This window comes from Leucoraja erinacea, chromosome 1 (genome assembly GCF_028641065.1).
Source record: "Leucoraja erinacea ecotype New England chromosome 1, Leri_hhj_1, whole genome shotgun sequence".
NCBI classification, from domain to species: domain Eukaryota; kingdom Metazoa; phylum Chordata; class Chondrichthyes; order Rajiformes; family Rajidae; genus Leucoraja; species Leucoraja erinaceus.
Window position 1 is genome coordinate 135,525,551 of NC_073377.1, and position 21,664 is coordinate 135,547,214.

Here is a 21,664-nt window from a genome sequence, read left to right on the forward strand (position 1 = left end):
TCAGGGATATCTGTATTTGTACTCCTAGATCCCTCTGCTCTGAAACATAATGAATTTTAGTTATGTTAGAAAGTTGAGGAAATGTTTGGTTTGTAACTATTGAAAATATTATTTTCTTCAACAGGTGTCTGCCTTAGTCACTATGTATAGCCATGAGGAGGATATTGATAGTGCAATAGAAATCTTCTGCCAAACTATCCAGTGGTACCAGGAACACCAGGTAACACTTGCTATGCTTTTTGTTTTTGAACATTATAAAAATGACAAATGCATACGAAGGGAACAGCAAGATATCGGCAGAAGGATCAGCCATTGATGCAGACTTATAGGAAACAGGGAGTATGTATTAAATTGATTGATTGACAGGATGCAATGAGTAATATATTACAGGAAGGTTCAACCTTTTATAATTTATGAAAATTTATTTCCATGAAAACGCCATGGAACGTAAATGGAGTCGGGAAGGTTGGAGGCACTCTGGATCAGGGAGCCATTCGAGGGGGGAATGTATAAACGTTCTCCCCGAGACCTGCGTGGGTTTTCTCCGGGGTCGCCAGTTTCCTCCCACACTCCAAAGACGTAGAGGTTTGTAAGTTAATTGGCTTTGGTAAAAAATTGTCAATTGTCCCTAGTGTGTAGGATAGTGTTTTGTGTATGGGGATCGCTGGTCGACATGGACTCGGTGGCCGAAGGGCATGTTTCTCAATATTAAACTAAAGACACACGTAGTCGCCATTGGGGACAGTATATTCTGTTGAATAGACACTATTCTCTGTCACAAGAATCGAGAATCCTGAAGACTATTGCCTGCGTGGGTTGGGGACATCTCACTTGACCTGCAGAGGAATTTAGAGCGGGAGGGGAAAGATCCTATCGTCGTGGTCCATGTTTATTCCATTGACGTAGGTGGAACAAGGAAAGAGGTTCTGCTGAGGGAATTTGAGCAGCTTGGGAGTAATTTGAAAAGCAGAACCAAAAAGGTAATAATCTCTGGATTGCTACCTGAGCTAGGAGCAAATTGTCATAGGGTTGAGAAGATTAAGGAGTTGAACATGTGACTCAAAGATTGGTGTGTGAGAAGTAGATTTGAATTTGAGGAACATTGGCACGAGTATTAGAGAGCTGTTCCGATGGGGCAGACTCCACTTGAACCCGGCTGGGACAAGGGTCCTGGCAAACCGTATAACCAAGGCCGTACAAAGGGCTTTAATTTAAATTGGGGGTGGGGGGGGGGCTCAACAAATTGGAGATGTGTGGATCAAATTAAAGGGAAGGAGAGTGCAGGAGAAGCGACTGAAGCCTCCAGAAGTAATTGGGTGGAAAGTTTCAGAAGGCAAAATTGGGAACGGTGTGAGAAGAACGGTGGTGAATACTGAACTAAAGGTATTTCAATGCACTTAGTATAGGGAACAATGCACTTAGTATAGGAAACGCCACTCCAGACCCCGATGGTAGGCCACGAGGACGGGCCGAGATGCTGCTCGGAGGAAAGCCGCCTCTCCGACCAGGTAGGGACTGAGAAATACAGTTTCCCCCTTCCCCCTCTGCCCCACATAAAAGGAATAGACCTCCAAACAACACTTTTTAACGTACTAAAAATTAAAAAAAGAAATGAAAGGACGGACAGCTGCACGCAGGGCAGCCATACCCAACTGGACGGCGCCCCCTCAGAAGATGTAGAATCCTTGTGGGTAGTGCTAAGAAGCTGCAAGTGTAAAAAGACCCTGAAGGGAGTTATTTATAGGCTTCCAAACAGTAGCCAGGAAGTAGGGTGCAAGTTCCATCAGAAGATACAATCTGCATGTAAGAAAGGCAATGTTGTGGTGGTCATGGGGGATTTCAATATGCAGATAGACTGGGAAAATCAGATTGGTATTGGACCCCAAGAGAGTGAATTTGTAGAGTGCCTACCAGATGGCGTCTTAGAGCCGCTTGTAGTCACTCATACTAGGGAAAAGGCTATTCTGGATTTGGTATTGTGTAACGAACCAGATTTGATTAGTGAGCTTAAGTTAAAGGAGTCTCTATAAAGTAAAGTAGTCTTTATTGTCATTCAGACCTTTCGGTCTGAACAAAATTTCGTTGCCTTGCAGTCATACATATAATAAAAATGACAAAATTACACAATAAACACAAATTTAACATCCACCACAGTGAGCTCACCAGGCACCTCCTCACTGTGATGGAAGGCAAAAATCTTAAAGTCCTTGTCTCTTCCCTCCTTGTTCTCCCTCTGCTCCGAGGCGACCTGTGAGCTCCCGACGTGGCCGATCCTCCGAGGTCAGGTCGCCACTGCCGCCGGAACGCCACAGCTCCGATGTCGGGTTGCCGCTGCTGCTGCCGCCGGAACGCCACAGCTCCGATGTCGGGTCGCCGCTGCCATTGCCGCCGGAACGCCACAGCTCCGATGTCGGGTCGCCGCTGCCGCAGGAACGCCACAGCTCCGATGTCGGGTCGCCGCTGCTGCTGCTGCCGGAACGCCACAGCTCCGATGTCGGGTCGCCGCTGCCGCTGGAACGCCACAGCTCCGATGTCGGGTCGCCGCTGCCGCTGGAACGCCACAGCTCCGATGTCGGGTCGCCGCTGCCGCTGGAACGCCACAGCTCCGATGTCGGGTCGCCGCTGCCGCTGGAACGCCACAGCTCCGATGTCGGGTCGCCGCTGCCGCTGGAACGCCACAGCTCCGATGTCGGGTCGCCGCTGCCGCTGCCGCCGAATGCCACAGCTCCATTGTCGGGTCGCCGCTGCTGCCGGAACGCCACAGCTCCGATGCCGGGTCGCCACAGCTCTGATGTTGCCGCTGGAACGCTTCCCCAGCTCCGAGGCCGCCAGCTCCGCCATTAGGCTTTGGCGCAGGCGGAGACGGACACGGGGGATACGACAAGAGAAGTTGCATCCCCCCGAAGGAAGAGACCAAAAACACGTTTCTCCCCCCCACACCCATACACAACATAATAAAATTAAAATAAAACCAAAAATTAACTAAAACAGGACAAAAGAACAAACAAAAAAAGAAAAAACAAACTGACTGCAGGCGAGCCGCAGCGGCTAAGGCAGCGCCGCCATCTTGGAATCACTATGAGGTAGTAGCCATAATATGATAAACGTCATCGTGCAGTTTGAGAAGGAGAAAATGAAATTTGATGTGTCGGTGTTACAGCTGAGCTAAGGTGACCACAGAGGCATGAGGGAGTTGGATAAAGTTGATTGGATAGGCGACTGACAGGAATGACGGTGGAACAGCAAAGTCGCGAATTTCTGGGAATAATTTGGAATGTGCAGAAACTTCATCCCAAAGAGGAAGATAGATTCTAACAGGAGAATGTGGCTGACAAAGGAAGACAAAGACAGCACAAAACTAAAAGAGAAGGCATATAAAAGTGCAATGATTAGTGGGAAGCCAGAGGATTGGGAAGCTTTATAAAATTTTTTTTTTAAAAACCCAAAAGAAAGGAACTAAAAAGGTAATACGGGGAGAAAAGATGAAACATGAAGGGGAGCTAGCCAATAATATAAATGAGGATAACAAAAGTTTCTTCAGATATATAAACAATAAGAAAGAGGCGAGAATTGGTGTGGGATTGCTGAAAAATTATGCAGGAGAGGTGATAATGGGAATAAAGAAATGTCAGAGGAATCGAATATGTCCTCAGTATCTGCAGTTCCTCACTACACAGTACATTGCAAGAGTTTGTTAACAGTCATTAGAGATGTGTCAAACACCCAGTCTTCTGAGCAAATAGAAGGATTGGTGTGTTTTCTTAGCTTTAACCTGGTTGGTCCAAGACAACTTTTGGTGAAATTTATGCCAAAGAACTTGAAGCTCTTCACCATATCCACGAGGCCACCATTGATGCCATTAATGCTGACTGGCCAAGTGTGCGCTTCTGCTCGCTGCTTTACAGAAAGGATGTGGAGGGTGCATCAGATTGTTGCTTGAATTGGAGGGTATCGGGTTGAAGGAGAGTTGGACAAACTTGAAATATACCAGAGGGGGTAGGTTTTAGGTGAGAGAGAGAGTGTTCACTCAGTGGTAGGTACCTGGAATGTGCTGCCAAGGGAAGGGGGAGGAAGGAGATATGAAAGCAACATTTAATAGGCATCTAAAGTTGTGACCAGGCAGGGAATGCAAGTATATAAATAATGTGCAGGCAATTGGTATGGGGTGAAGGTGTTTTTGCAGTGCCATTCTAGGTTCTATATTCTACATTTAATCTAGACGTTAAAAAAATGTACAACATTCTTCCATTGCAACAAGAATATTATAGAACAGACACATCAGAAGTGCTTTGGAGTATGCTTATAGAGTCATAGAGTAATACAGTGTGGAAACAGGCCCTTTGGCCCAACTCGTCCACACCGGCCAACAATGTCCCATCTACCCTAGTCGCACTTGCCTGCGCTTGGTCCATAACTCTCCAAACCTGTCCTAGCCATGTACCTGTCCAACTGTTTCTTAAACGATGGGATAGTCCCAGCCTCAACTACCTCCTCTGGCAGCTTGTTCCATACACCTGTGTGAAAAAGTTATCCCTCGGATTCCTATTAAATCTTCTCCCCTTCACCTTGAACTGATGTCCTCTGGTCCTCGATTCCCGTACTCTGGGTAAAAGACTCTGTACATCTACCCGATCTATTCCTCTCATGATTTTGTACACCTCTACAAGATCTCCCCTCATCCTCCTGCGCTCCATGGAATAGAGACCCAGCCTACTCAACCTCTCCCTATAGCTTACACCCTCTAGCCCTGGCTACATCCTCGTAAATCTTTTCTGAACCCTTTCAAGCTTGACAATATCTTTCCTGTAACATGGTGCCCAGAACTGAACACAATATTCTAAATGCGGTCTCACCAACGTCTTATACAACTGCAATATGACCTCCCAACTTCTATATTCAACTGATGAAGGCCAAAGTGCCAAAAGCCTTTTTTGACCACCTTATCTACCTGCGACTCGATCTTCAAGGAACCATGCACCTGTACTCCTAGATCTCTCTGCTCTACGATACTATCCAGAGGCCTACCATTTACTGTGTAGGTCCTGCCCTTGTTCGACATCCCTAAATGCAACTCCTCACACTTCTCTGTATTATATTCCATCAACCATTCCTCCACTGACCTGGCTAATCGATCCAGATCCTGCTGCAATCGTTCACAACCATCTTCACTATCTGCAAAGCCACTCACTTTTGTATACATTTTTTGTATACATTTACATTTTATAATGTATACAATGTTTGTATACATTTAATATGATTCATCGTGTGTTTAAGCAATGCCCTTCAGTTCTGCTTTGATCCTTGAGATACATTTTATAATTGCACTTTCCCACATATATAAGAAATTGCCAAATCCTGTAGGTCCCTTCGATGATGGGGAGGTCGATACCTGTGACCGAACAGTGTCTTCCATATTCTGTTTGGGTAGTTTACAACCCAACATTAAACATTGAACTCTCTCACTCTCCTAAATTGGCCTCTAGTGCCTTCTGTGGCAGACAATTCCACAAATTCACAACTCTCTGGGTGAAAAAGTTTTTTCTCATCTCAGTTTTAAATGGCCACCCCTTTATTCTTAGACTGTGGCCCCTGGTTCTGGACTCCCCCAACATTGGGAACATTTTTTCCTGCATCTAACTTGTCCAGTTTATAATTTTATATGTTTCTATAAGATACCCTCTCATCCTTCTGAATTCCAGTGAATACAAGCCCAGTCTTTCCAATCTTTCCTCGTATGACAGTCCCGCCATTCCAGGGATCAATCTCGTGAACCTACGCTGCACTGCCTCAATCACAAGGATGTCCTTCCTCAAATTAAGAGACCAAAACTGCACACAATACACCAGATGTGGTCTCAACAGGGCCCTGTACAACTGCAGAAGGACCTCTTTATTCTTATACTGAAATCCTCTCGTTATGAAGGGCAACATGCCAATAGCTTTCTTCACTGCCTGCTGTACCTGCATGTTTCTTTCAGTGACTGGTGTACAGGGACACCCAGGTCTTGTTGCACTTCACTTTTTCCTAATCTGACTCATTGGGATAATAATCTGCCTCCTTGTTCTTGCCGCCAAAGTGGATAACCTCACATTTATTTACATTATATACTGCATCTGCCTTGCATCTGCCCACTCACTCAACCTGTCCAAGTCACCCTGCATCCTCCTAGCATCCTCTTCGCAGTTCACACTGACACCCTGGGATGCAGACCATCGGGCCCAGGGATTTCATCAGCCTTCAGTCCCAATACTATTTCTCGCCTAATGCAAATTTCTTTCAGTTCCTCTGTCTCCCAGGATCCTCTGTCATCTAGTACATCTGCGAGATTGTTTGTGTCTTCCTTTGCCAGTACCTGTCAGTACCTGTTCAACTCTTCTGCCATTTCTTTGTTCCCCATAATAATTTCACCTGTTTCTGTCTTCAAGGGACCCACATTTGTCTTTACTAATCTTTTTCTCTTACCATACCTTAAGAAGCTTTTACTATCCTTCTTTATATTCTTGGCCAGCTTATTCTCGTCTTTCATCTTTTCACCCCATATTGTCCTTTTTGTTACCTTCTGTTGTCCTTTGAAAGTTTCCCAATCCTCTGGCTTCCCGCTACTCTTTGCTATGTTATACAGCTTTTCTTTTAGTTTTATTCCATCCATAACTTCCCTTGTCAGCCACAGTTGCCTCTTACTCCCTTAGAATCTTTCTTTCTCTTTGGCATGAAATGATCCTGCATCTTTTGGATTATGCCCAGCAATCCCTGCCATTGCTGTTCCACCGTCATTCCTGCTAGGATCCTTTTCCAGTCGGCCTTGGCCAACTCCAGTTACTCCAACACTTTGTCCTTTATTAATCTCTCTGTAATCTCTTTTGTCCCTGGGTGTTTGAGTCATCGAACCAGGCCGTGATGCAACCAGTCAGTATGCTTTCCACCATACACCTGTGCAAGTTTGTGAGATTATTTATGTCAACATACCGAATCTCCTTAATCTTCTAAGAAAACCGAGGCGTTTATGTGATTTTGTCATTGTGTTCTACTTCCCCTCACATTCCATGAAGGAGCGCAATGCAAATGTTTTGCATTATTTTTGGGATGTGGGGCACATGGTGTCATGTATTGTCATTTTGTTTTTAAATATAGCCAAATACCCCGGCGCATTTGCTATTAGTGAGAGAAGCAGCCAATTTTAAACTGAAATATGGGCGGCAGAAGGAAGCGATCAGTGATTTGGATCAACTTTGGAGGTACGTTATAACATTCTCTATAGTTTAGCAATTGCTTCAGTAACATGAATCATCTGGCACTGACTGTGTATTGCAAGAGGTTACTTTAATTTGGACTGTTTATTTTGTGAAAATGTCACTACTTTCTCTAGTAACTGGAGGTTTGTGAAGCAGAGTTGTTTATTAGTATGGTTGAATATAGAATTATTGCTAACATCCCTGCCGCACTTGTCCTGTGTCACTGGGCAATATGTGATGGTGATGCTGGTTATAATCCATATTGTGTTCAATTCTGGGCACCACGTTATAGGAAAGTTATTGTCAAGCTTGAAAGGGTTCAGAAAAGAATTATGGGGATGTTGCCAGGACTAGAGGGTGTGAGCTGTAGGGAGAGGTTGAGTAGGCTGGGTCTCTATTCCATGGAGCACAGGAGTATGAGGGGTGATTTGAGGGGTATCATTTAAAAATAAATTGGATAGGCATATGGATGAGAAGGGAATGGAGTGTTATGGTATGAGTGCAGGCAGGTGGGACTAAGGGAAAAAAGTTGTTCGGCACGGACTTGTAGGGCCGAGATGGCCTGTTTCCGTGCTGTAATTGTTATATGGTTATATGGTTATTTTATAGAGGTATACAATACAAAATCATGAGAGGAATAGATCGGGTAGATGCACAGAGTATCTTGCCCAGAGTGGGGGAATCGAGGACCAGAGGACATAGGTTCAAGGTGAAGGGGAAAAGATTTAATAGGAATCCGAGGGATAACTTTATCACACAAAGGGTGGTGGGTGTATGGAACAAGCTGCCAGAGGAGGTAGTTGAGACTGGGACTATCCCATTGTTTAAGGAATTGTTAGACGGGTACATGGATAGGACAGGTTTGCAAACGATATGGACCAAGCGAAGGCAAGTGTAGCTGGGACAGTGTTGGCCGGTGTGGAGAAGTTGGGACGAAGGGCCTGTTTCCACACTGTATCACTCTATGACTCTGTCGTCCTTCTCCATGAAGCATCGCTGCTGTTTTATACCGCAAGGCATGAAGAAAAGTGATCAGAGGACTGTTTACAACATCTAAGTTTATGAATAAGTTTATTGGCAAAGTAGTCACATACAAGGAATTTGCCTTGGTGCTCTGCCCACAAGTGACAACGTGACATACAGTGACAGTTAGGAATGACACATAAAAAATTAAACATTAATAATAAAACATGTGAATTAAATAAAATACCAGAGCAAAAGGAGGCTACAGATTTTTGGTTATTGAGTAGAGCTACTACTCGTGGAAAAAAGCTGTTTTTATGTCCAGCGTTGACAGTCCGGAGTCGCCTTCCAGAGGGAAGTGATTCAAAGAGTTTGTGGCCAGGGTGAGAGGGGTCAGAGATGATCTGACCCGCTCGCTTCCTGGCCCTTGCAGTGTACAGTTCATCAATGGAGGGAAGGTTACAGCCAATAACCATCTGATCTGCAGAGGAACAACTCCAGGACTGTTTGGAGTCTGTAGACTGGGCAATGTTCAAGGACTCGGCAATGGACTTGAACAAATACGCCACAGTCGTTACAGACTTCATGAAGAAATGTGTGGAGGACTGCATCCGTACAAAAACTTTCCGAGTGTTTCCCAATCAGAAACCATGGATGAACTTTGAGATCCGCACTCTTCTGAAGACCAGGCACCGGGCATTCATGTCTGATGAAACAATGGTCTACAAGAAGTCAGGATATGACCTTGGTAAGGCCATCAAAAAGGCCAAAAGGGACTTCTGCTCCAAACTGGAGGATGAGATGTTTGGCAGCTGTGGTGGGGCCTGAATGCAATCACTTCCTACAAGGCGAAATCAGGAGACAGCTCGAATGTCGGCGAAACTTCACTCCCTGACGAGCTCAATGCATTTTACGCACGCTTTGATGTGCCTTCCCGAGCCCCCATTCGCTGTGATGATATTTCAGTCACTGAAGCCGACGTCAGAAAATCCTTCAGAGGGGTGAACCCTCGAAAAGCATCTGGACCTGATGGTATTCCTGTTCGTTTTCGAAAAACCTGTGCGGACCAACTGGCTGGAGTTTTTACGGACATTTTCAACCTCTCACTTCTGAGGTCTGAGGTTCCCACTGGCTTTAAAAGGGCATCAATTATACCGGTGCCCAAGAAGAGCCAAGTCAAGAGAGTTTATTGTCATATGTCCCAGATAGGACAATGAAATTCTTGCTTTGCATCAGCACAACGGAATATAGTAGGCACGAATACAGAACATATCATATCAGTGTGTGTCCGTACACCATTATATAAATATATACACACATCAATAAATAAGCAGATAAAGTGCAAATTAACAGATAATGGTCTATTAGTGTTCAGAGATTTGTTTCAGCTGAGTTTAATAGCCTGATGGCTGAGGGGAAGCAGCAATTTCTGAACCTGGACGTTGCAGTCTTCAGGCTCCTGTACCTTCTACCTGAAGGTAGCAGGGAGATGAATGTGTGGCCAGATTGGTGTGGGTCCTTGATGATGCTGCCAGCCTTTTTGAGGCAGCAACTGCAATAGTTCCCCTCGATGGTAGGGTAGGGAGATCAGAGCCGATGATGGACTGGGCAGTGTTTACTACTTTTCCGCTCCTGGGCGCTCAAGTTGCCGGACCAAGCCACGATGCAACTGGTCAGCATGCTCTCTACTGTGCACCTGTTAGAGAGAGTCCTCCTTGACATACCGATTCTTCATAGTCTTCTCAGGAAGTAGTGTCGCTGATGTGCTTTCTTAATAATTGCATCAGTGTTCTCGGACCAGGAAAGACCTTCAGAGATGTGCACGCCCAGGTATTTGAGGCTCTTGACCCTTTCCACCATCGACCCATTGATATAAACGGGACTGTGGGTCTCCATCCTACCCCTTCCAAAGTCCACAATCAGTTCCTTGGTTTTGTTGGTGTTGAGGGCCAGGTTATTGTGCTCGAAGGGCCGAATGGCCTCCTCCTGCACCTATTTTCTATGTTTCTATGACTCTCTCTAACTTCTATAGGTGGACAGTAGAGTGCATGCTGACTTAAAAAAATATTTGGACAGATATATGGATAGGATGTTTTTAAGGGATATGGGAAAAAGACGGGCAAATGGGACTAGCCCAATATGCCAACCTGGTCAATATGGACAAGGTGGACCAAAGCGCCTGTTTTTATGTGGTAATGATCTATGTCGCTCTGACTCCAATGTAAAGTATAATTTGAGACTGCTTGATGGTTTGCATGTATGAAATGAAATGTACAGGTACAATCCTGGACAGCAGTGGTTTAATTTTATTATCAGACCACTTGTTTTTCTTGGATGCGGAGAGGATGTTTCCACTAGTGGGAGAGTCTGGGAGCAGAGGGTACAGCCTCCGAATAAAAGGACATATCTATAGAAAGAAGATGAGCACAAATTTCTTTAGTCAGAGGTGAGAATCTATGGAATTCACTGCCACGGGCGGCTGTGCGGAACGTCTTTGGGTATTTAAGGTGAAGATTGACAGATTCTAGATCAAGTTCAAGTGAGTTTATTGGCATGTGTCCCTGTATAGGACAATGAAATTCTTGCTTTGCTTCAGCACACAGAACATAGTAGGCATTTACTACAAAACAGATAAGTGTGTCCATATACCATAATATAAATATATACACACATGAATAAATAAACTGATAAAGTGCAAATAACAGAAAATGTGTTATTAATAATTGATATTAAGATTGACAGATTCTAGATTACTATGCGTGTCATAGGATAGAAGGCAGGAGAATGGGATTGAGGGGAAAAGATAGATCAGCCATGGTTGAATGGCGGAATAGACTCAATGGGCCGAATGGCCTAATTCTGCTCCTATGACTTATGAACTTGGTTTTGTTTTCTGTCTAGACAAAATTCTGCAGATGTACGGACTTTGGCACAACTCATCTCTGCATATTCATTGGTGGACTCCGAAAAAGCCAAGATGTATCCTTTAAGTCAAAAGCATTTTTAATTATTTATAACATTTTATAACATCTTCGAGTAATAGCAAATGGAAGAGTAGCAATGTCGACACAAGAAACTGCAGATGCTATAATATCGAGGATAACACAGCTTTGGAGTAACTCAGTTGGCCAGGCAGCATCTATGGTGGGAATAGGCATACGATGTTTTGGGTCGGGACCCTTCAGATTGATGGAGTAGGGGGAGAAAAGAGGTGCGGGTGGGGTGATAGGCGGATACAAGTGATGGGATGATTGGCAGATGGGTGGGCTAAGTGATAATGGCTAAGGGTGAAAAGGAAGCAAAAATGTTGCAGATAAGGAGAGAAGAGGAGGAGTGAAATGTAAAACAGGGGTGGAACAGCGAGGGAAAAGAGGGAGGATAGAAGGGAAATGTGAGGCTCGGTTATGGGAGATGAGAGTACGGAGGAGAGGAAACGAGCAGGATGACTAGGATGGTAGATGGTATCGGAGAATGGATGAATTAGGGATAGCCAGCATCGTATTTTATGTGTAGGAAGGAACTGCAGAAGATAAACACAAAATGCTGCAGTAACTCAGCAGGACAGGCAGCATCTCTGGAGAGAAGGGATGGGTGACGTTTCGGGCAGAGACCCTTCTTCAACAGGACATGCCTTTTCTAACTTGATTAAGTATTTTGAGGAGATGATGAAGGAGATTGATGAAGGTAGGACGGTGGATGTTATATACATGGATTTTGTAAGACTTTTTATAAAGTCCCTCATGGTAGGCTGATCCTGAAGATTAAGATTCATGGTGACCTGGTTGTCTGGATCTAGAACTCGCATATTCATAGAAGACAGTGTTGTGGTGGAATGGAGATTTCTGGCTGGAGGTCTGTAACCAGTGGACTTCTGTACATATATGTGCTGGGACCTCTGCTATTTATAATGTCAATACATGACTTGGACAGTCAGATCAGTCTGAAGAAGGGTCTTGACCCAAAATGTTACCTACTCCTTTTGTCCATAGATGCTGCCTCACCCGCTGAGTTTCTCCAGCATTTTTTGTCTACTTTGGACATAAATGTAGATGTGTAAGTTTGTTGACCACAATTGGAGGAGTTGCAGACAGTGAGGGCTGTCAAAAGATAGAGCGGGATATGGACCAACTGCAGAAATGGGCGGAGACATGGCAGATGGATTTTAACCCGAGCTAATGTGAGGATGGAAGGTTAAATATTAGGGGAAAGTATACAGTTAATGACAAGAACCTTAACAGCATTGATGTGCAGAGGGATGGTGAAGTTCACGTTCATAGCTCACTGAAGGTGGCAGCATAAATATAGAGTGGAAAAGAAGGCTTATGGTGCGATATTTCTGTTGGGCCGCAATTGCAGTTCTGTTGCAGTTCTGGTTGCCCCATTACCGGAAGGATTTTGAGGCTTTGCAGAGGATACAGAGGAGGTTGCCAGTATGCTGCCTGGATTAGAGGGTTGCAGCTACCGGGAGAGGCTGGATAAACTTGGATTGATTTCTCCGGAACATTGGAGGTTGAGGGGAGATGACAGAAGTATAGGACAGTCAGAACCTTTTTCCTGGAGTGAAAATGACCAAAACTGGAGGGCATAGCTATAATGTGAGAGGGGGAGAGTTTAACCAATGTGTGGAGCCAGTGTTTGTAGAGTAGTGGGGACCTGGTACACGTTGCCAGGGGTGGTGGTGGAGGCGATATCTTAGTGTCATTTAGGAGGCTGTTAGATAGGTTAGATAACATGTAAGTGCAGGGAACAGAGTGATATGGATCATGTACAGTCTCCACAGATCGGTTTAACTTGGCATCATGTTAGGCACAAACATTGTGGGCCGAGAGGCCTGTTCCATGTTCTGTGTCCTATGTGCCTGGTGTGGAGTTAAGTCCAGGGTGTCAGGAAAGTGTTTTAGGGAGCATATGTCTGAAAACTGAACTACCTTACTGCTGGGGATGGGATGAGCAGCTAATATTTTAATTTGTAACCAAGTAATTGCATAATTTGGTACTCCCCATGATTAAATATATTGGTATATTTAATATATGTTCATCATAGTTGTCAGCACAGCAACAGCCCTTCAGGGCACCATATCCATGCTGACTTTTTTGCTCATCTAAACCAATCACGTTTGCCCACACTAGATCCTTATCCTGTTATGACTTGCCCTATTTACCTGTCGAAATGTCCCTGGATAGATTGAGAAATCTTAAAGATTTTTAACAATAATGGTTTAATGGTTATGTTTACATTTCCTAAACATACATGTCCAGACTTAGTAAACACCTGCCTTCACTTGAGGCTATGTCTTTCAAAGTGGATGTTGATGCCTTGGAGAATTCACATGGTGCCACATACATCAGGAAGAAGGCTGGAAAAGTGGCAGGTGAAATCCAACCAAACGAACGTGGGTATGTGGCACCATATTAAAAGCACAGAATGAACAGAGTTTTTAAGGTTTTATCTCCAACTGATTTCTGCCCAAAGAATGAAGGTGGATAAGTGTCCGTTGACATAGTGAATCTTCTGAAGGTGTTAATATGCTTTCCTTCTCATTGCCTCGATCAGCTGCACCCAGCAGAGACTTGCGTTGATTTGACAACTGTATGTAAGGAAGAAATTTGATCTGCTCCAATCCCTGGTAGACAAAGATGCTGGAGAAACTCAGCGGGTGAGGCAGCATCTATGGAGAGAAGAAATAGGCGACGTTTCGGGTCGAGACCCTTCTTCAGACTGATGTCGGGTGGTGGGGGGGGGTGGAGAAAGGAAGAGGCGGAGACAGTAGGCTTGTGGAAGAGCTGGGGAGGGGAAGGACGGAGAAAGCAAGGACTACCTGAAATTTGATAAGTCAATGCGCTTCCATCTTGTCACCGGACTTGCCTACGCCTCCATCTTGTAAATGAACATTGACTTCTCCAATTTCAGATAGTCCTTGCTTTCTATCCCCTTCCCTGCTCTCCCACAAGCCTACTGTCCCTCTTCCTTTCTTCCACCCCCCACATCAGTCTGAAGAAGGGCCTCGACGCGAAAAGTTGTCTATTTCTTTTTTTCTATAGATGCTGCCTCACCCGGTGAGTTTGTCCAGCAATTTTGTTCACCTTCGATTTTTCCAGCATCTGCATTTCTTTGTTAAACATGTTTCAATCCCAGAGCTTCATGACTGCAAATTTCACAAAAATAGTTGGTTTTTTTTGCCCATAATTCATTCTGCTTTGTAGAATTGTTCCTTCTGACACTACTTTTTGTTTTGCAGACAGGGTGATATAAAGAAAAAGAAGAAGAAAAAGAGAGGTTTTTTCTTTAGATTTCTTTCTTCTTTCTTTCTTCCCGTCATAGGTTTTGTAGCATATGTTTATTTTGTGATTGATATAAAGCAATGTTACAAATTTTGAGATTTAGTGAATTCAAGCTGCACCTTGATCCCATCACTTGAAAGCTTAACAAAAGCATTAATTGGACACCTTTTTTTTCTTTCATATCACCCAGTGATTAAAAAGTTATGACCATTTTCATGCACTTATGACACTTTAGCTACTCAAACATGTTCCTAGGAGAGTGAGCTTTTTGTGCATGCTTTCATAACAAAACAGACTGTGATCGTGGACACGCAGCAAGCCCATAACTTCTTAGAAATGTGAGAACAAGAAGTGAAATTTTCAGTTATCATAGATCATATAACCATTCTGAAACAAATACGGAAAATAATCTCGACTTGGATGACCTGAAACACATAATCTCCCCTAATTAGTTAGTTACCTGCAATTGTAGCATAATTTCAAACTTCCCTTCCCAGACCTAAACTCTATCCATTTATTTTTAAATGATTAACACGAAAATAGCCCACCACCTGTCCAAATAATCATTCACAAACAATTCACAATAAAACATGATTTTTTAAATCTCTACATCAATTTATAGGCCAAATGGAAGGAATTTAATTCTCATTTGCATGTAAATTAAAGTCAATTTAAATCGGATTTCTAGTGGGAAAAGCTGAACAACGCTGTCTAGAACGTTCATCATTTTAGTGGATTTGTGCCCATCAAGTGCCCCCTTAACCTACTGCGGGATCCAAAGAGCCCAAAATGAAACTCCTATAGAACTTTATATACAGGGTTATATACAAGCCCCATTTAATGTAAAAGTAAGGTACATACCTTTAATTGCTTGCTTTATAAAACCCTGGGGCTGCGAGAGGTTGCGGAATGAGAGAGTGATTTTTAAACTACTATAACTATTATACAAGGACATAAAAACTAATAATACCTTTTGCGACGGGGTCTTTCAGCGATTTTCCGTTAATGATTTACTAGGCTGAACATTTTCGATTGGAAAAGCCTAGTACAAAAAGCGTTTTAAACCACCCCCCCCTCTAAATGCCAGAATCCACTTTCACGGAACTGGGCAGATTATTCCCAGATCCCTCTGTTCAGGTAGGTTCTGTAACATACCATAATTGATAGTTCATTTTGATTTTGATGTTTGGTACCCTAGTGAGTTCCACCTGTATCTTGAGCCATGTACTTGAATATCTTTCAGCCCAAAGCATGTCTGGCATAAATTTCTCTTCTCAACTTTGAAACTCTACTTCCTTCCCCCCCCAACCCCCCCCCCCCCCCCATCTGCATATGCAACTATGACACTTTACCACACCATCAAATCATTGTAGCTGAGGAAAGTGGAGCCACTTATTGTGCATGCTTCGTCATGTTCCAACCTGACAAACAACCATCCACCATTACTCTCTGGCATCTCCCATTCAGCCACTGTTGAATCCATCTTGCTACTCCACCATTAATACCCAACCATTGAACCTTCTTAACCAACCTTCCATGAGGAACCTTGTCATATCAATCTAGAGTTACTGGATGGGACACATGAACATTCCTATATCTGCCACTGAGGACAGAGGAGCGGACAGAGCGGTACTGGTTCATTCCTGACCTCTGCTGTTTGTGTGATATCGGTTAACCACACGAGGATCTCTTGCCTGCGCTAGTTTCCTCCCACATCTCCACAGTGTGCTGGTTAGACAATTGGGATAGAGTTGATGAACAATAGAAGGAACGGGGTACAAAGAAATAAGAGGGGCAATTATGTCAGCGTGATTACTCAGAGAGCCAGCATGGGCTTTTCAATATTAGGCCAAGCTTGAAACAAAATAGCTAATTTAGATGATGTTGATCTTGTTGACCTGTGAATGTAAACCACCTCCATCATGTCCCACTTTATGTTGTGTAGGTAAGCTACCCAAAAATCATGATCCGAAAGTGACTCCTGATCCAGAGCGATGGCTTCCTATGAGGGAACGTTCATATTATCGTGGGAGAAAGAAGGGGAAGAAGAAGGAACTCATTGGGAAAGGAACTCAAGGAGCAACATCATCTGGAACAAGTGAACTGTGAGTGTTTGCTGTGGGATTGTTCTTACTCTGTACATGTGGTGAAAGATGCAAGTTGATATTTGCAAAAAAAAAGTCAGGTGTTGTGGATTGACATCCTCCTGTGCTCCCAAGATTCTGCTAATTTTTTCTGCTAATATTAAGATTGCTACTGCTGGTCATCCAAGGCCAAAATTAAGCAAGAAGTGTATATAAACTTTAAGAAGCAAGAAGGAAATAAAATGGTGCCAGGACTAAAGGGGCTGTTATTAGGAGACGTTGGGCAAACTAGAAATCTATTCCTTGGAACACAGGAGGTTGAGTGGTGATCTTATAGAGGTGTATACAATCGTGAGTGGAATAGACAGGGTGAATGCACAGATTATTTTTCCCAGGGTAGGGGAGTAAAGAAGTAGAGGGTATTGGGAGAAGGGTGAGTAGCCGGAGTGAGACTGGTGCTTGATTATGCTGCATTTATCTCTTCAATCCAATCGATTCCCCACCCCTAACGTGAGGCTCATCTACCTCTAGTTCCCTAGTTTCTCTCTACTATTCTCCTTAAATAAAGATCCAACATTAGCTACTCTCCAGTCCACCCGGACCTTGCCTGGGATTTGAGAAGATGTAAAGATTTTCATTAATGTTCCCAAAATCTCCTCTCTGGTTCTCTCAATAACCTGGGATAGATCATGTCAGGCCCTGGGGATTTATCTACCTTCATGCTTATCAAGAGCTCCAAATACTGCCACCTAAATCTCAAACAGCCCTTGTATATTAGTATTCTTTACACTGATCTCACTGTCTTCCTCAGTGTATAGAGATGCAAAGTACTCGTTTATTATCCTATATCCCCTGATTCCAAGTACAAATTCCCTCCTTTATCCCTGATTGGCCTTACCTGCTTCCTGGTTACCCTTTTGTGTTTAATGTAAGTATTAAAAGCCCTTGTAATTTCTATAATTTGACCCGCCAAAGCTATTTCATGGCCCATAGTAGCCCTTCAAAGAGCCCATCTGAGTTCTTTCTACTACTTGCTTTATATTCCTCAAAGCCCATGTGTGATTTCATCATCTGAAACCTTATGTACATTTCCTCTTTAATTTTAACCAAATTTACCATCTCTATGGTCATCCAAGGCTCCTTTACTTTGCCATCTGCACCCCTCCTTATCACTGGAACATGCCCTTTCAATGACTCCCATATATCAGATGTGTAGTTATCCAATAACTGCTATCAGTGTCCTGCCTAATAGTGTTATAGATTGTCTTGCTCCAATTTACTACCTTTCTGCAAGATCCAGACATCCGTATTCAAAACAATCTTAAAACGTATGGAATTGAGATCACTATCCTCAAAAGGCTCTTCCTCTGAAACACAGTAGCCTGGCCAGACTCATTTCCCAATACAGGGTCCAGTATGTTCCCTTCTCAGTTGGACTATCCACATACTGTTTCAGGAAATCCTCTTGGATAAAGCTACCAAATTCTTTCCTGTCTAAGCCTTTCCTGTCTAAGTTTAAAACCTAAACCTTTATCATTGGCTATATTTAAGAGGGAGTTAGATGTGGCCCTTGTGGCTAAGGGGATCAGAGGGTATGGAGAGAAGGCAGGTAAGGGATACTGAGTTGGATGATCAGCCATGATCATATTGAATGGCGGTGCAGGCTCGAAGGGCCGAATGGCCTACTCCTGCACCTAATTTCTATGTTTCTATGTTTAGCATTGAGCAAGTCCTAGTCAATTCTGGGAAAGTTAAAGTCACCCACTTAGACAACCCTGTTTCTTTGGAATCTTTTATTAATTTGTTTCCATATCCTACATCTTCCATTTGCGATTAGGGGACTATAGTACAGTCCCATTAGAGTGCTTTCTTGCTCCTATCTTATTTCTAAGCCCTACCTATATCACCTCAGCAGACAAAGCCTCCAGTGTCCTCTCTGAAAACTGCTGATTAGTGTCGCAGCTCCTCCACCTCTTCCTCCACGTTACTTCTTGCAGTGATATAAATACACTTCAGTCTATCAGCCTCACCATGTCTCTCCATCATCTCTCACTGCCTGTCATTCCTGTGAGACCTATTGGTCCTAACTTCTACTTTCCGATCACTCCATCCAATTGCTGCCGTACTATTGTTCCCACCCCTTGCCTCTAGTTTAAACCTGTCCTACCCATGTATCTGTGCGAATGTCCTGAAAATGTTGTTGCTGACTGAATGTGTGTAGCGGTTCACCTGCACCACCTTCCAACCTCATCTATTGCATCCGCTGCACTAGATGTCAGCTGATCTACATCAGTGATACCAAGCGTAGGCTTGGCGATCGTTTCGCCGAACACCTCCGCTCGGTCCGCATTAACCAACCTGATCTCCCTGTGGCTCAGCACCAACTCCGCCACCCATTCCAAATCCGACCTTTCTGTCCTGGGCCTCCTCCATGGTCAGAGTGGGCACCACCGGAAATTGGAGGAGCAGCATCTCATATTCCGCTTGGGCAGTCTGCACCCTAGCGGCATGAACATTGACTTCTCCAATTTACGATAGCCCTTGCTGTCTCCTTCCCTTCTCAGCTCTCCCTCAGCCCTCTGGCTCCTCCTCTTCCTTTCTCCTTTCTTCTCCCTGCCCCCCCCCCCTTCATCAGTCTGAACAAGGGTTTTTGCCCGAAAAGTTGCCTATTTTCTTCGCTCCATAGATGCTGCTGCACCCGCTGAGTTTCTCCAGCACTTTTATCTACCTTTGTGTGTAGTAGCTGTACTTTATAGCCAGGTTAATGATTATTCTGCTCTTTATTCAGTGATGCCAGCAAGACTGTGAATAGCCCACCCACATCGCCAAGACCTGGGATTGCTGCAACTGTAGCAGCTTCCAGCAACATTGTGCCTCCTCGGCAGCAGAAGCCTTCAGCAGCCTCCAAGAAAAAGCAGCAACAAAAAAAGAAGAAAGGTGGAAAGGGGGGATGGTGACCTTGATTGATGGTGTGAACCATATTCCCCAAATATGCATTAAAGTTGGAACAATCAATGTAAACACATTATGGTGTTAAAGGAGTTTTAATAATAAAGGACTCGGTGACAACCTTTTAAATACTCAAATGTATTTAATAATATTTGCAGATTAAGTGAAACACCAACACGAATACATGAGTTTCTATATTTGAGAGCTAATCAAATAATGCAAGTAGGCATTCCTTTATCTTGCTTTGACGTTCTCATTCCAATAACTCCAGGTGATGAGAGGATGGGATCAGGGATCGAGGTCAGTGGGTGAGGCAACTGAAAACAATAGAGATGGCACACTGTTTGTAGCTATGATGAGAATGGGAGCCTCTATCACCCTGGACACCTACCACACTGGACAAATATTTTTTTTTTCTCAAACAAACGAAACAAGTAAATGTAGACTGTTGTGAGGCAAATTAAACTTTAATCTACTCGTAATTTACTTAACTTTATTTAAGCTTTAAGCAACTCATTTCTGTAATACATAAATTCAGAAATGTCTGGCAAACATGGCTGATTCCACAGGCCTTTCCCACTCGAAATACCCCGCACATGCGCACACTCTGGAAAAGCCCCGCACATGCACCCACTTCATTCTCCCGTCCTATTTATAAGTTGAGACGGTCATGAGGTTTAGTATGTCGTGATGACCGTCGCAGCACTGGAGCTTCAGGAGATAATGGTGTTTCAATAGCTGGTGGCAATCAACTTCGCTCATATTGTTATTTAGATTTTCCATTTTAGAATTACTTATAGAAGTTTCCATAGGGGATGATGGAAGTGTTGAAGGAAGTTCTCGATTAATGTTATCAAGGAGTGATGGAGCTGATGGAGAAGACGGACATGGTGCAAGGTCATGAAGTGAGACAGTTGACTGATGTCCATCCTGATAGTTGCATAAGAAGGGTTGACATCAGTCAGTTCAACTTCATCAACAAAGGGCTCATTCTTATTTGATTGGACATAACGACGAAGCAACACAGGCCCAGGGCTAGTCAACCATGATGGCAGAGAAGTACACTATAAGAAAGCCGTTTGAAGTTAAAGAACCGCTCATGTGGAGTAGTATTGGTAGCAGTTGACAGTAGAGATCTGATGGAGTGTAATGCATCTGGTAGAACACATTCCCACTGCTGATCTGGTATGTCATTTGACTTTAAAGCCAGTTTCACTGCTTTCCAAATGATTCTGTTATACCTCTCAACCTGACCATCTCCAATAGGATGACATGGTGTTGTTTTACTTGTTGCAATTCCTCTATTAGAAAGGTAGTCTTTTAAATATTTTGACATGAATGAGGTGCTCCTATCAGAATGTATGTAACTTGGAAATCCACAGAATGAAAACAGTTGGTCTAAACAGTTGAAAACTGTAGTAGCTGACATATTTGGACAAGGAAAGGCAAATGGAAACCTCGTATATTCATCAACTAAGGTATGTATATAAACATTTCGAGAGGAGGATGGTAAAGGCCCTTTGAAGTCAATACTCAAACGTTCCATAGGTTGAGTAGCTTTGATCAATCTTCCTTCTTCAGGACGGAAGAACCTTGGTTTTAATTCAGCACAGATTCTACATGAACCACACGTCATCTTCACATCTTCTGTAGAGAAAGGTAAGTTTTTGGAACAAACATAGTGTAACAAACTACTGACTCCAGGATGACACAGCCCATTGTGAAGATCAGTGAGTGCAGAAGAATGAACAGAGGCACAAAATGCTCGAATTAATGTATCCGGAGCAACATTATCCTTACCAGGGCGGTACTCAATTGAATAACTATGCAGATAATTCAATCCTCCATTCACGTATTTTACTGTTTTTAATCTTTGTTTGGTTCCGATTATCCAGCATAAAAGCTACTGAAAGCTGATCTGTTATCAAAGTGAAGTGCTGACGAGCAAGGAAATGACTCAATTTTCTCACTGCTTCAATAATTGCTGTAGCTTCCTTTTCGACGGGTGGGTAGTGCAATTCACTACCTTGGAGAGTACGAGACATGAAAGCCACTGGTCGTCCTCCTTGATTTAATGTAGCTGATACTGCTAAATCAGAGGTATCGCATTCAACAACAAAGGGGAGATCCTCATCAATGGAGCGTAATGTCACAG

The 21,664-nt window shown here is 43.6% G+C and overlaps 1 protein-coding gene across 1 annotated transcript in view; it reads left to right on the forward strand.

Moving 5' to 3' along the window:
• The window catches only part of srp72 (signal recognition particle 72), a 65,840-nt gene extending 46,202 nt beyond the window's left edge, over positions 1–19,638 (forward strand). Inside the window, exons 13-19 of the mRNA XM_055643805.1 lie at positions 125–220; positions 7,132–7,235; positions 11,097–11,174; positions 13,454–13,591; positions 14,434–14,471; positions 16,422–16,581; positions 19,349–19,638. Of these exons, the coding sequence (XP_055499780.1) occupies positions 125–220; positions 7,132–7,235; positions 11,097–11,174; positions 13,454–13,591; positions 14,434–14,471; positions 16,422–16,581; positions 19,349–19,517 (783 nt within the window). The 3' untranslated portion in view covers positions 19,518–19,638. The remainder of the gene's footprint in view (positions 1–124; positions 221–7,131; positions 7,236–11,096; positions 11,175–13,453; positions 13,592–14,433; positions 14,472–16,421; positions 16,582–19,348) is intronic.
• Positions 19,639–21,664: the final 2,026 nt, after the last annotated feature.